At 41.4% G+C, this 15,874-nt stretch overlaps 1 protein-coding gene across 1 annotated transcript in view; it reads right to left on the bottom strand.

Annotated features, from left to right (window-relative positions):
• The window catches only part of LOC141803320 (immunoglobulin superfamily DCC subclass member 3), a 30,708-nt gene extending 15,471 nt beyond the window's left edge, over nt 1–15,237 (bottom strand). The window contains exons 1-7 of the mRNA XM_074687283.1: nt 15,157–15,237; nt 12,268–12,397; nt 2,900–3,205; nt 1,431–1,575; nt 1,128–1,258; nt 900–1,037; nt 648–806 (exon numbers count right to left, since the gene is read on the bottom strand). Of these exons, the coding sequence (XP_074543384.1) occupies nt 648–806; nt 900–1,037; nt 1,128–1,258; nt 1,431–1,575; nt 2,900–3,205; nt 12,268–12,397; nt 15,157–15,237 (1,090 nt within the window). The remainder of the gene's footprint in view (nt 1–647; nt 807–899; nt 1,038–1,127; nt 1,259–1,430; nt 1,576–2,899; nt 3,206–12,267; nt 12,398–15,156) is intronic.
• Between the last annotated feature and the right edge of the window lie 637 nt (nt 15,238–15,874).

Raw genomic sequence — 15,874 nt, 5'->3', positions numbered from 1 at the left:
GTCAGTTTTTAAAACCAGTACAGCATTATTACAGGATATTTTCAGATTTAAATGTGTTTTCATTTAAGTAAAGATAACATAGTGTTTGACCTTTTTTCCCTCTGTACTTTTAAACGTTTCTTTGAAGAAATAGCTTCAGCCTGTCTGGTAGTGGCGTATGTCAGGGTATAATTACAGCCAGTTTGATGCAGCTGCACTGTTTTTATCTGTGTCAGGAAAGTTGTGATGGCTCTGGGTTGTAAAACAAGTTTCATGTTGATTAGAAAAACCTTCTAGGAGGAGTCAATCCCTGAAGAACCCCAGGGAATGAACCAATCCACCAATTTTAACTTTTCTTTTTCCAGAGGCCAAACTTCCTGTTGATATTTCCAAAAGCTGAGTGTGAGGAGTGAATTTCAACTTTAAAAATGAAACAACCTCCTGCTGCATGCTCAAAAACAGACTGACATAGATTTTTTTTTGCACCTAGATAATCTAAAACCATTGGGGTTTTTCCAAATATACCCCCTTATTATTCCATATACATAGACAGGCTTTAACCCTCTTTCCATCTGATGGAGTTATCATCAGTCCTGTATCACAGATGATTGGGTTTTTACAGCTATATCTCATAAACTCTCGATCAATAATACCCTATGTGCCCTCACCTTGCACAACGAGTCGTCCGAGCGCCGTACGTCTCATTCTGGTGCCCGGTCGGTTTGCAGCACACACATAAACACCTGAGTGCTGCAGAGAAACATCTGAGATCATCAAGTTCCCCGTTCCTAGAACCTGGATCCCCTCCACCCCGATGGAGCGTCCATCTGAAGATCACACACACACACAGAAACAGGAGTTAGTGAGGAAATGAAATCTGCATGTTCTCATAACTCTTGTACGGATTCTTCCAGCAGTACCGAGCCTGCTCCAGGAAACGATAGGCCGAGGGTTTCCTGTGGCAATGCACTCCAAGATGGCGGTCTGGTGGACTGTAAGGGTAAGATTCTGGGGTCCTGACAGGATCACAGGCTCCTTGTAGATCCTGGGAGCTCCACCTGGATGACAGAGAGTCAAGAACATGAGATTGTAAAGACAAAACCCAAATCTTTCCAACCTTTCAACACATAACATTCAAATCCTCCTACCCGTGATGTTGAGCACGGCCTCGTGGCTGTAGCGAGTGTTGGCGATGTTGGTGGCGACACAGCGGAAAACTCCGGCGTCAATCTGTCTCACACCTGTCACCTGGAGGATCCCCATGGGCAGGAGGGTGTACCTGGAGAGAAAGAGGGATGGATGTTAGAGACGCTGTGAGGGCGACGTCATATTGCAACAGAGCTTTCCCTCCTGGGAGATTGTTGTTTGTCATTAAAGGTGCTCTAAGTTGGTACAAAAACTGTTTAAACAGCTGTTCACTGTGGTGCATGCATTGCATGCTTGTGTGTTACCTGATGTCAGAGGTGTTGAGCGCCACTCTGTCCCTCTCCCAGGTGATGTTGGCCTCGGGTACTCCGTTGATCTGACACTGGAAGCGGGCGACGCCTCCCTCGTCCACTGACATAGAGTTTGGGTGTGTGTGAAACTTTGGAAGAGCTGAGGGACAAAAAACACAAATTTAGTCTTAAACACTCAAAAGTTTAATCATTCAGAAATATTCATATTTTTAAGGCTGAACTCTTTTAGACTCAAAACATTAAATTTCCTAGTACCGGAAAGTTGAGAGGATGGATGAAAACTTTTGAAGTTTAATGAAGCAGATTAGAGATCTATAACTTCACGTTTTCCCCAGTTTTATAACTGATATTTCAAATTTGGCTTTATAGCAAGAGATTTTGCTGAATCCCTTTTATTTACACCATCTGTCATTTCTATAATTCATTCCTGTGAATTATCTCCCCAAGCTGTTTCCCTAAAGAATATTTTCTAGTGTCTGATAAACAAACCAGAGAGGGGAACAGAGATCACTTTACTAATCCTTGTGCTCATTTACCAATCTGTGCAGGGAAATCAATATTTCTGTCCATTTTTTGAATAGGATGAAATTAGTCTTATTAATAAGTCAGAAACTGATTATTATTATTAAAGTATGTGATTTTTGTGCAGATTTGTATGCACTTTTCTGCCATAAAAAGTGACAATACCACCCGCCTTCCTTTAAGTGCACTGTTGCTGACCATATTTGAGTTTTCCTACAATCCTAAAGCTTTTGAGTTTCATAAAACAGCGTCAGCATCTCAGGACTTCCACACAGGCCTCCTAATAAGCCGGTACCAATAATCAATAAGGGTGTTGACTGAAGAGGAGGAGCCTGCAAATGAGAGAGCGTCCCCATGGCAACACATTGCATTGAGGTAAGACCACCTCCAGATCACCATAACTCTCCTGGATTACCCATAAACCCCTGGTGTTATTTGTTTGAGTGAAGGGGAGGGGTGAAGTGAAGGTTGTACTCTCACATAGTGCAGGTGTGTGTGTGTGTGTGTAGGCGTGTACAGTAATGTGCATGCAGGGTAATTTATGACTGTTTCATAATGAGACGATGTGTGCGTTTTGGTGAGGGGCCTTGCAGAGGATCAAAGGGTCTGAAGGGGTCTGAAGGGGTCTGAGGGGGGCTCTGGTTGCTGAGTTCGGTGCTGAGGTGTTCACCGTGTGGAGCGCCATTTATAACAGAGACTATGGGATGTTTTGACAGAGAGAAGAAGATATTCTGCGACTATCTGTGGGATGTTTCTGCCCTCTGTGCATGATTTTGGACAGTGGGTGAGGTCGGTTTTAGATAAATGCCTAAAAAGATTGTTTGGTTTCTTCTGTGGGGGGGCATAAGGCAGAACTACAGAGTTTCTAACTTTCACTGATGATTGCATCCTGTATTTCAAAAAGCACACAGATCAAACCAGACCTGCTCTGTTTCACTTACATGCCAAGAGGACTTTGGCCTTCCTGCTGACCAGCATGCCGTAGCGGTTTTGGGCGGCGCAGTCGTACTCGCCCATATCCGCATCGTTCCCATCTCTACGCTTCTGGAAGTTCTGGATGAACAGTGTCCCGTTTGCCAGTACCCGAACCCGCGGGCTGGTGGGTAAAGGGACCCCATTTTTACGCCACGTCACCATGATGGGCTCCTCGCCTTGAACCCGACAGTCCAACATGAGCGGGCGATCTCTCACAGCGATAACATCGCTGGGCTCCTGCAGGAAGGACAGCTCTGAGGCCAGACAGCAGCCTGAGGAGAGGAGGAGAAAGAAGGATTAGAAAAGAGAAAAGGAGTTTGACTTCTACTTCACAAACTCATGAGGTTTATGTTTTGTCTCCAATTACCCTGAATGTTTAGAAAGTGAGAGGAGAGTAAATTTGAGACCCAAACTTCTCCTTGAATTCATATAAAATGAATTTGATTTGTAGGTTTTCTGCAGCCCTTGCATGTTAAAATTATTAACTATGAGCACAATAATAAGAAATAATTTGTTAACTGAACAAAAGAAGAAAGAAAGAAGAAAAACAAATTTCTGTGTCTTCCAGAAAGTGCTAGTGCTAAACTAATGTTTATTACGGCAACACTATATTTGGTGCAGAGAAAATGAGAAAACCACTGAGGCGCTGGTAGACCAACAACTCCGATATTGTTATGCTTGTAAATGGAGCAAAACCTTTGTGGCTAGTTCAGGCAGGTAACTTAAGCTGTCCTACTCTCTTACAATTACAGGACAGAGTACCCCATTCTGTGCTCAGCACTAGTTTTAAGCTACAGTTCTCAAACTTCTGCAAACTAAGTTAAGGAGGAATATGGTTCAGGGTCTGGATGCCAAACACAAACATTTTTGAGCTGGCTGAAATAGTTGTGGAAGCTGCTGGTTTGGTCCTTATTTTAGAGTGATTTATTCTGACTCTTTATGAAGACTGTTTCTATTACCAGTATGGCACCAAAATTACATAACACAATCTACTCAAATGAGGTATCAGTCAACAGTGTTGTGCGTAAACGAGTAAAAATGAGCGTGTTCATTGAACGCAGTCATATTTTCACCAACAGTAAACTGAGCTGCTCAGTTTTTAACCCACAAGAGAAGTTTACTGAGGCAGTGAAACGCCGCTTGCAGTCGGAGGAGCACCGAAGGGTGCAGAGAGATAAGGGGACTTGCTGAAATGTGAGGGGATACAGGGATTCATATATTTGGAGAAGTAGCTTGAGAGATATGGATTAAAGCATGGATGAACTTGTAGCGAAAAAATAAACGAGAACTAGTTCATTTTTTGGGCCATGAACTGAGTTCAAAGTTTTCAAAAATGAGCTATGAACATGAACTAGCTGATTTAAATTGGAGTGAACTGAACTTTGAGCTAGCTCACTTTTTGTTTGACCTGGCACAATACTGTCAACCAAATGTTTATAAACTTGCTGTTTTGCAGAAGAGTTTGGTGTGTTTGTAGAGGGTGATTTTGCTCTTAGAAAAACAATCTGAGCCAGTCAGGGACAAAATCAGGAAGTTCTAGTGGACACACTTTGAGTCTTGAGACATTTTGTTGAAGCCATTACAGACTTTTTGGCAGCTGCTAGCTTCATCAGTCCACTGGAGGGATCCTATCTTAACACCTTTCATGTGGATCTTAAATGTTAAAAAATAAAAAAGGACCCAAGTTCACCAACAGTGGGAGTGTCCTTGAGAACTTTCTAACAGAGGGTTCTTTTATTTTCAATGATTGGGACTTTCTTCACAACACAATGCAGTGAATCATCCTTTTGAGAACAACCTCACACTGCAGGAGTAAATATTGGGACATCATAGAAAACTTATTTTATCTCATGGTTTCTGGAGACAATGGCCCAGTGGGAGGCTTCTCTGTTGGACACCCAGCCTCAAAACACCCTATATCTAAAATTTCTTAGAAACCTCAGCCAGCACCCAAAACCCTCTGATTTGATGGATTGTTCATGTGGTTTTGTGGCCTATAATGCTTTTACTGATGACAATCCACAATGGAGGCTGAATGCCAGCGAGCCATCCAGCCAGAGAAGGCCACAACAATACACAAGAACACAGGCGAGGTCTGCAGAGGTCAAATTAGGAGCGCCTCCATTGAAGCAGGAGCCGATTGTGACAATGGTGTTGTGACTATGCTTATTTGCGCCCAAACCCAAAGCAACCTCTGTAAAACTTCCCCCCAGCCACCCTGCACCCAAGGGCACCATCTGCCCCTTCTTATGCATCCCACCACCCCTCCCATCTCTTCCCGTCCTTTCAGATCCATCTCCGAGGTGACTTTCCCATGCCACCAGAGCTCTCCTCCTCGCCCTGTCCCCACTTCACCGTGACCTTGATGACACTCCCCGTCTCCTCCATCTTTTTTGGTGCTAATGTCCTCATATGCAAAGAAAGAACCTTGAACTTTGGCAATGGCTACTCTCCTTCCCAGCTGTGAGGCAGGAACAATCGCAGCTGCACTTGAACCTGCTCCATGACTTATCAGTGTCACCAAGTCTGGCATCTGCTCAGCCGGATCTGGACGTCACTCCTACTCCTCCAACATTTAGCATTGTGCAGCCGTTAAACATCATCCCACACAGCAGCCTGCAGCTGAACTTGACTTTGGATTGTTTAAGGCTGTTTTGTGTTTATCTGGTCAAGTTCAGTTCTCTGAAAGCCAGGTAAAACATCTTGTGCTGATATTCTCACCATCATGATCAGGAACGGTTCATTCATATCTCTTCAAATCAAACAAACCAAGGTGCCACTTTTTTTTTGACACCAAGACAGAAACCATTAAGGGTGAGAGCCTTTACATCTTTGAACTTCTACCTCCAGTCCAACACAGGAGACTTCCGAAAGGTTTTGGGGTTTTAGTATACGAGATTTATCATTTCAAAGTAACAGAGTCCTGGTTACTCTGTAAACTCTGTTACCATCCTTAGAAACAGGAGCCTATTTATTTTCTCATTGTGGGATCCTGAACTGACTGCTTTTTGAAATAAAGGCTGGCTTTGCATGGAGAATCCTGCACATCATTTACATCAAACCTTAACCGTAATTTAGAAACAATCCAGGCACATTTTCCTTACTCCACTGATAGAAATTTCCATTCATTACAAACTTTTTTTTTTGCCTTTGATATCCTAAAATATGATCTGAACTTGTTAAGTGAATGTGGCTTATTTGAAGTCGAATGGCATAGATTGTTTATCAAACATAAATTTTACCAAAACCCACTCATTTTTAATTTTTTTTTTGTTTCAGAATAGCCTGTCATTCATAACTCATCTGCTAAATCAAGCCTGCTCCCAGTAAACTGAATGAGCACACTTGCAGACCACACATAGATTCAAATTTGTTCAATCACACCAATGCAATAAACACTCAATTTTGATCCATATCCATTATTTTGTGCACTGTTCATCATATAGGTATTTGGATAACTTTTTAACTCCCAAGTTCGAGGAATCTAACGTTCTGCAAAACTCAGATCCTTCCAGGTGCATTGGTCTAATTTCTGCTTCAACATTAAAAATTTTTTATGAATTCCATTTCTAGACATTACAAGCCAAGAACAGAGGTGTAATGAACTGTATTAAGGAGAAAGGTGCAACAATGATGAAGCTACTCTGAGTTTTGGTTAATATAAAACAATAAGGGAGATAAGAGCTTCGATGATGGTGTACCACTCAGAGAGAGAAGCTTTGGATACCTGGTATTGGCTTGAGCTAAAACTGACAAGTCTGCGTAGACATAACTCAGACTTCATTACCCTGAGTGCTTAAAATACACATGCAACCCATAAGTAAATTTATATTTTAAAGATCCTATGTTTTCTTAGTACAACTACTGTGCATATCAAAAATCCAGTTAGGTCAACATGTCTAAAGTAGCTGTGTTCATTCTAAGATATCTTGAAATAGTATTTGCGTCTGGACTTGTTAGGTCAGTGTGCCTTCATGAAAGGGTAATGGGATATTTTAATCATAAATCAGACAAAATACATGCTATGGTTAGGGTTTTTTGCCATTCACCCATCATTTCTATCCACAATCTATTATGTGAAGTCTAAGCTTTTGATGTTGTTGCTGTAGTTGAAGGCCAAAGACTTTGATAGTCGTCACATTTCAGGACAGCATTTTGACCAATACCATCCTCTTATTTTTCTTGGACACTGCCCCTCACACTTTCTTCCTATATTATCATGCAGTTAAAACTGCTGTTGGCCACACTTGATAAACCTTGGGCATTAAGGTTTCATGTCAGAGCTTGTTCAATAATCAAAGGTGTGGGGGGGGCTGTGTTTTGTTGAGTTTATAAGCTGGTTGGTGGCACCTTGTGCACACAGCTGATGAAATGTCTTTAAGATTGTTTAAGAATCTATCAGATTATAGACCATGACATTAAAAACAGCCTGAGATCAAACCCACAGCCTGCACAGAGAAGAGCAGAGAAGCCCCCCTTCTCTTGATGATCCCTGCCAGTGGCTTCACTGATGTGTCACATCTAGAAATGAGCATCTGCCCACTGTCTAATGAGAGATCTCACACCCAGCAGATGCATCTAGCAGAGAGGATTGTGGGTCTACTGGTCAGCTGCGTCTGGACAGACTGATAGAGCACTTGAACCCCCTCCTGAGCCCACCCTCCCCCAGGCCTGGTAATGAAATTCAGGGCTCCCATGGGGGGACTTGCAGAGCGTTCGGTGGCCGCGGTTTATTGAACACATGGTGTGGCAACCTGTGAGGCCTGAAGGGCCTGGGAGCATGGGAGTGGTGGAGGGAGGAGGAGCAGCAGTTATTGGGATCCAAGTCTACAAACCAGGTTATGTCATAGCTCTGATTCATACAACACTGCTGCAGATTGTCCATGATGTTTCTGCCTTTGTCCTAAAAATAAAATGACTGCAACAAATCTTAAGGAATCTTACATAAAACAAAACATTGCTCAATCTCTATTCAGAAGCTGCTTTTTGTGCTAGATTTTGGTTGGAAAGTATCTTAGGAAATGTCCTTTCTGTAGGCTTACCAAATGTGAGACACATAATGTAATCGTTAGCTCTGGATGATACAGTAACATCAGGTGATTTAGGTTGCCCAGTGCAAAATTCAACACTTACACAGATGATACAGTTTTATTCTTCACCATACCTTCACCAACCCAGGCTCTTTATCCATTACACTGTTTTTATTTCTTTGCTGCAAATCTAAGCTAACGTGAACCCCCCAGCTATCATCACTTTTATGGGTCAAGCTATTGAGTTTGATCTCATTCACTGTACTTTTTAAGCAACACATCTATTAATGGCTGAAAAACTGAAGGTAAAAATGTTTCTCTTATAGTGTGCCTGTTTTGGAGAGCCTTCTGAATCTTCACTGGGTGATATGAAAATGACTTGGCTATAAACTTGAAATGACTGTCAAATGTTGCTTCCAGTCTGGATTATTGTTTGCTTTAGCTTTCAGCTGCGCTAGGACTTTATGTTTACCAGGCCACAGTTGTTCCCCTAAAAAGAATCTTGATCTTAATCTCATCTTTTAACCAAAGAGCAGTCTGCTATTAATAAGGGAACTAATTTCCTGGCGTAAACAGAAAATTATATCCCAACTAAGTGATTAATTTTAGTTTAAGTCAACACACTGAAAACGGTCAACGGTAAGTGCAACACAGATTTATGCAGAATCACAGAGTCTGCAGTTAAATCACAAGGTTAGTTGAGTGCTGCTAAAGCTAGCAGAGCTAGCATCACCAACCTCCAGTCCTCCTTACAGGTTAGCATGTGTTGGTTACATCTTCATTTTTCTCTCCATTTTCTAAATACTGACGAATAACCTCACACTACAAGCTGACACCTATCATCTGTGATGTTTTTATCCTGGTGGTAAAGCATTAAACCTTCAATCATAGCAACAGCACCAGCTTATGGAAGACAGCTGCACTTTAGTTTAACTGTAACTTCAAAATAGTAGCCAACCCCCTCTGAGGTTTGTGTTTGGACTCCACAGCTCTGAAGCTGGATCAATCTCGCCTTGTTTCAGGATTTGCATCTCAAATCCAACAGAGCGCTCTGCATCAGGATAAAAAGAGCTTCTCTGAAAGCAGCTCCAGGCTGGAGGAGTCTAACACCTTCCCTGTGAGCTGAACCTGCATGTGGTTTGATTAAATGCACAGCATTCCAGATTGGACCATTTTCAATATAGGGATCTGACCATAATGAGATTTTTTGGAGGGGAAGGGTTGTCCAGCAACCGCCCACCATCACCCCGAGCCCCTCAGGGGTCATGAGAGAGTCAGGGGTATGAGGATGGATGGGTGTGGGGGTTGCTCGTGTCCAGCCGGAGCTCCACTCCCAGGCCAGCATTGCTATTGTTTGCTGGCCCTGAACTTCACAGATTTCTGCCCACCCCCCATAAAAAAGGGACAGAGAAAGAGAAAGGGGGTCTGATCACCATATACAAATCCTTTCATCAATTTATTTTCCTTTATCCTCTCGCTCTCTCCCCCTTTAGGCGTCTCTGTGTGAAAGGCTAGCGTGGAGGAAAGCTTGGTTTGTGAGCAGAATGAAAATGAAATATTTCTGAAATAATCCTCACAGCGCTCGAGGCTTTGGTAGAGAAAAGAGTAGAGTCTAAAGGTTCAAGATCAAACTATTTTGCAGTCAATACACATTTCTACAGACACACAGTTAGGGTTAATGTTTAATTGGAGTCTTGTAAAATCATTGTGTTACTTAAAATTGTGCAAAATTTATAAAATAATACGTGAAAGTGATCACTCTTCTCATTTTCTACATTTGTCTCCACCTGAATCATCTCTGTTTCAGAGGAGGGATCACTTTAAACAGTGACTGTGCAGTTAAAAGAAGGCTAAGGTTGGACAGGCATGAAACCCATCGCCCCAGGGCTTCATCCTTTGTCCTATAATGGGAGTAAAACTCTCTTCACTCAGAGGGGGCTGTGTTACACAAACAAGCTGCTTTAGCAGCTCTTAAGGGGGGTCTCTGAAGGTCTTTTGTTTAAGCTAACTGATGGTCAGTCTTTAAGTGTCATGTGCCAAGTTCAATGTTCAAACACTGAGTGTGTCTGTAATCAAAACCCTTCTGTGTGCAAGACTCAGGAAATGTATTTGGATAGTTTGTGCTTTAAAAAGTTCTTTTTCTTTCATACCAAAAGGCTAATATTTTGGTTTGTGGGATATATGAACTTTTTTTTTTTTTTACACAAAAACACCAAAATATAAAAAACATCAGTCCAAAATAATCAAACGGCAAAGTATCTAACACAACAAGGGAGGGTTCACGTTCTCCTATTTCCTGTCCAACTAGATATTCAATCCAAGCATGCTATACATTTATGTCCACAAATTGAGTCAGCTAGTCTTCTTTTTAGGATTAGAGTTTTTGTTTGACTGAATTAAGTCTAGTTTGTCTGGTTTAAAGTCATTGGCACTCTGTAATACTGGATAATATGGAAATGCACATTTGTAAGAATATTTTCCTCATTTCATTGCTTTTTTAAACTTTTTCCTGGTTGGTTACTTTTTGCAGTGTTTTCAATATTTAATATTTAAAACAACTCAAAATTTGATGAAATGGTTTCATTTTTAGTTGATCAGTATTTTTTCCAGGCTCAGGTCCTGGCCAAATGATAACAAGCTCACCCATGGACTAACTGATATTGGCCCCATGGGCCCCAGGCTGCAGGGCCTCCCCTCTGCATGTAGGGGTGGGCTTCTAATGGTCAGTGTAGATTCAAAAAAAAGGTCCCATCAGCTAGCCAGGTGGATCAATAAGCAATAATGTCTAATGTGATGGAGAGGAGGCCTCTTTGTTTGTCCTGCAGCTTTAATCAGAAATGTGTCAGCTCACAGAGAGGCTGCAGAAACTCATTCTTAGATCAGACTCTTAGATCAAAAAAATCACCCTGCCTGTGGAGGACAAATCAGCCAGGTGAGTCACCGGTGATTATGACAGGTAAGGTACTCTGCAACAGAGCAGCTCCTGCAGGAACAGTAAATGCACCCCTGCACAGTGACCCAATAAAACAACAGTCATATGAGGTGAAGTTTACTGTTAGCTATCTGTATGTCAGGTGAACTAATCTGTTTGTTAGTTACAGAACTAATGGAGGAATTATAACAATAAGCAAAAACTGTTTCAATGGCTACACTTCAACTGGAGCTAATGGGTACCCTGAAACTGACACTAAAGGTACCTTAAAACAAATCTCAGAGTCACTATGTTGAAGGTGCCTGAAAACCAACATGACAGGTCCTTCAAAATAAAAGACAGAGGCAGCTCTTAAACAGGTGTATCTTCACATGGGAATAAATGGATACCTAGAAATGTAGAGGCTAATGGAGGCATGAAACTAACCTTATTACCAAAACCAAAAACTTAGTTATAGCAGATACAACAGGTACAATGAAACAGAAACAGGAGAAACTAATTAACCAATTTAAAAGTACCTGTGGAAGGACCTTAGGATGTAAGTTAATGGTTGGCTTAAAACAGACACCTGGGGTGAATAAGAAGTACACTGTCACGAATGCTGAAGGCTATGTGGAGACACACACAAATTTTATATCAACACTAAAGGCTGGAGGTACCTTAAACCAGATGGTAAAGGTTTACTGGGAACATATACTTGACAAATACTAATGGTACCTCTGAACAGAGGCTAGAGAGGGCCTTGATTATGTGCAAAAATGTTGCACATGAGGCTGAAAGTTCTTAGAAACAGTTGCTAAAGGTACCTTATAACAGGTTCCACCTGTACATGTAGAGAGGCTTTAGAGGTACCTCAAAATGGGCCCCAAACCAACAGCCTTGATAATTGTTGATAGTTTTGTGGGTTAGGTGGTGAAGAGCAGGCTATCAAACAGCAAGAGGTTTATGCTTTACCGGCCTCAGTGTTGTACATTATATCTTTATCATGGACATATAGAATGATCTGATCCATACAATACCATACCATATCAGAAGTGAAGTTTCATCACCCCCGTGTGGAAACCTTTAACCTTAAAGTTGCACACATTTTATTTTGTCTCAGTGGTCCTGTTGTCTTTACTGTTATGTGTAAGGATGAATTTAGGTTGAGAAAAACTAAGCTCTGAGGATTTTATGAACTAACTCATGATCCAGCAGAAGAAAGCAGCTGTGTTCTTCAGAAAGCAGTATGGGCATCTTTACGCCTCATAACGTCAGGTCATGATTGGATGAAGACCTTCAGCCCTGTAATCGCACCTTTACAAACTAAGATCCTGTTAGCATTAGCCTAAACGCTGCACAGATTGAGATGTTAGCCTCTTTTTCATCACACCGCAGGAAACCTGGACCACCTCAGGCCTCTTTGTGTCCCACTGTGGATTAAGCCGAGGGGTGTTTCTGCTGTGGGAGTGAGTGAGGAGCCGTGACGGAGGATGGGGGGCTGTGGACATGGTCATGGGCAGCTGCAGGGGGGATTAGCTGGTACACAGATATCTTTAATAAGGTCTCAATCTGAGCGCAGACTGGGGGCAGTGTTATGGAGATGAGGTGTGAGGGTCAGGTCACTGAAGGCTGAGGATGTGGGGGTGTCTATTGTGTTTCTGTTTCCCCCTCCACAGACTGCTGTGCTGACCAGGGCCCTCCCCCTCCTGGGGTCAGAGGTCAGTGACTCTCACCCCTCTCTTTGGTCGAAACAGAAGCTGAGTCCGCCTACACCGTCTGCACTGACCCCCCTTAATGCAAAAATGCTGAATTTATGCTTTCCATAAAATATCTTGTAACCAAGTAAAACTTTATTTTAGATTAAGGGTTAATTTTTTAATTCTTATGTAACTAATGAGCTTAGATCCATTTAATATGAGATTTTTTCTTTTCCTTTCCGTAACTCTTCCCTGACTGTTCAGAGCTGTGATTATTAGAATAAATAAGCACAGGGAGCAAAGAGGGATAAAAGAGATAGAGAAACTGTTTCGGGGTCCAAACAAGACAAAAATACATTAAAAAGTAATCTCTGATGTATAAAATAATCTCAAATTCAACTTCAAATTGTTTATCTGGAGAACTTTTATCATGTGGAAAAACTTTTTTTAAATTTGTTTTTATAGTTTTAGTTTTTCATATCCTATGTTTATTTGAGATCTTTAAATAATAATCTCACTTATGTTTGTTATTTTTAGTAACTATTTTGAGAACACCCTCTGCTCTCCACCCCCACATAATGGTTCATTCAGTGTCGTCCTGCTTTCTCTATTTGGTGGGAAGAAAGTGACACAATAGCTGCAGAATTTGCATAAATTTAAGAGGAAGTTCTCCTTCATTTCCATAAAAAGAAAACCTTAATATTTCTATGAATTGCACTCCAAAAAAAAAAAAAAAAAAAAAAAGCTTGCTTCTTTTTCTTTAATTTTATGTTGTTGTTTTTTTGATTAACATATGATCCTCTCAGTGTTCCTAAACTCACATCCACAGAGGCCTCATGATCGGGCTCAGGGTGTCTATTTCCGCTAAAGTTTATTTGAGCTGCTTTGGTGCAGTGTAGTTCTTGGTGCATGTTTATACCTGGATATTTTTTGTCAGTTGTTGTGAGTTCGCATTTTTGCATTTTGTGCAGCATTTCAATGAAATCAATGATAGTAGTCAATGCACATGCATGCAGATATTGACAAGAGCTCCTGGAGATCACTCGATTCTTGTTGGTTAAACCTGGATTAGTTAAATTAGAAAAGCACGGACACCAATACCTACAAAACAGAAAACAAGGCTGTGCATGTTTGAGTAATATGTCAGTGTGCACAAAGAGTTTGAAATGCATAGTTTTAGGTGATCTTATAGGGTTACGTCATTAAAAGTTGACTTTTTTGAGTCCAACATGTTTGGAAATAATGCACACATGAGCAGGGAATAAAAGGAAATCAATGCACATGCATGAAGCTAAAGAGGAGACCTTCCACTAATCATTTGATCCCTGTTGGTTAAACCTGAGTTACAACAAGAGGACGAAGCCAAGGCCCATTTTCTGAAACTGAACCATAAAGCTCCCTTAAAATACAGATATACCAACACAACAGTTTACCTATCATGCTGAGATGGTCTCTTTTCAAAACTTAAATACTCAATGAGGAAGTGATGAGATAACATTGAAAGGTTAAATTGTGTGATCAACATGTTGGATGTTGTGAATTATAAGAGGGTCTGCTTTAAAAACTTGCATCCAAACAAGGAGGAATCATGATGATGGTCAAGTTTAAACTGACATCTTGAAGGTTAACACTTGATCTTAGAAGCAGCAGTGTGTTGCTACTCCTCAGAAGAACACATTGTTTGGCTGCAAGAGTTCACAACATTTATCAAATCCGCCTTTTCTGGCAAACTTGTTAGAATTCCAACATATGCAGTCTCTTTGTTTGCATATTTGTGCATGAAACCATGCAGATGTTAGCAGATTTGAGCAATCATTTGATCCTTGTTAAAAATCTGGATAAGCAAATGAGAAAGCAACATATTTCTGTACTGCAAAACAGTCAAATGTCTTTAGAATACAGTGACAAAGATATATACAACAAACCTGGAGCACACATCTTTCTAAACTTACTGGCAGTGTAAACTGTGAATAGTTGGATCTACAACATCAAGATTTTAAGATAAAATCCAGGATTTTAATGAATTATCAGGGTAATTTCAGGAACTAGTGCTAAAGTTAACTGATAGTTGAAGTCAAAGCTGCAGCAGAGCAGCAGGAGCATCCCTTCCTCTCTGCACTTTACAAACTTCCTTCAGTTCTCTATAACATCTGTATCAAAATAAAATCTCTGGATTTAAAGGTATACTTACTCAAAGAGAGGAGAGCTGCCAGGCAGGTGAGCAGGATTCTTGGTTTCATTTTGGTTTTCTTCACTCCAGCCTCCTCCACGTCAAAGCTTTACACCTTTCAGACTCCTCAAAAATCAAAATTCAAAAAGTAATCCAAATGGAAAAACCTCTTCTTCTCTGTCCTCCTTATTTGTTTTTTTTCTTTGGTTATAAGGTTAATTTTTGTTTTTCTTTTGTTAAATCATTTCTCTGTCTTTCCTCCTTGGTCCAGCGTTGAACCACAGAAGGCTGCTGGTCACGTCCAAAGCCACTCGCAGAATAGAGGGAGGAGGACACCTCGGCCTGGACGGGGCTCATTACACATTCAGGCTCATTGTTGTCAGAGAATGGACACTGATGAAGCAGCTTTCACCGGCCGCTGCAGGTTGGTCTCCTCTGGACCAATCACAGCTCCAGAGGTGATGGAGGGGCGGCAGCTCGGCCTGCGAGGCATGATTGATATTCATTTAAACAGAGAGCTGCTGGCCGGCCGCTCTGCCCCGCCCCCCATCAACCCTCAACCCTCAACCTCTGCCTGATGGACCAGCTGTGACCTGAGCTGGACACTCTGCTCACAGCCCGGCTGAGGGGGATGACTTAATGTTTAATTACATACATGTCGTTATCTGCTATGGCTGATTGTTCACAGTCTGATCATTTATGCTCTTCTCCAGATAAACAACCAAAACACTCCAAAGGAAAAAGCTGTCAGTTACAGCTTTAAGTGAATGTGCTCAAAACAGTGAAAGGTCCACTTTTTAAACCAGCATCAGGACTCAATCTGGCCTTGACCAATGACTTCATAAGAACCCTGGCTTATTTATAAACAAAGACTTAAAATATCATTTATTCAGTTTAGAGTTAAGAGCTGTCGTGTGTTTGCCAAGGGTGACCACATTCTGGAAACCCAAAACAAGGACACCCCACCTGGCCTCCAGGAGAGACCGCAAAAGTCTGAAGAAGTGTTTTTGTTCTGTAAAGTAAATATAAATAATGCTCATGAAAACAATGTGCTTATCAGTTGTGATGTGGTTTTACAAGTCGCCAGAACCTTTATTTGCAGCCGACACATAAGCCCCGTTTCCACCAAG

Source organism: Halichoeres trimaculatus, unplaced genomic scaffold (assembly GCF_033239565.1).
Source record: "Halichoeres trimaculatus isolate MK-OKI-2021-1 unplaced genomic scaffold, fHalTri1.1 fHalTri1_scaffold_14, whole genome shotgun sequence".
NCBI classification, from domain to species: domain Eukaryota; kingdom Metazoa; phylum Chordata; class Actinopteri; order Labriformes; family Labridae; genus Halichoeres; species Halichoeres trimaculatus.
The sequence above is the reverse complement of the archived record's forward strand: the minus strand, read 5'-3'. Positions and strand labels throughout refer to the sequence as shown.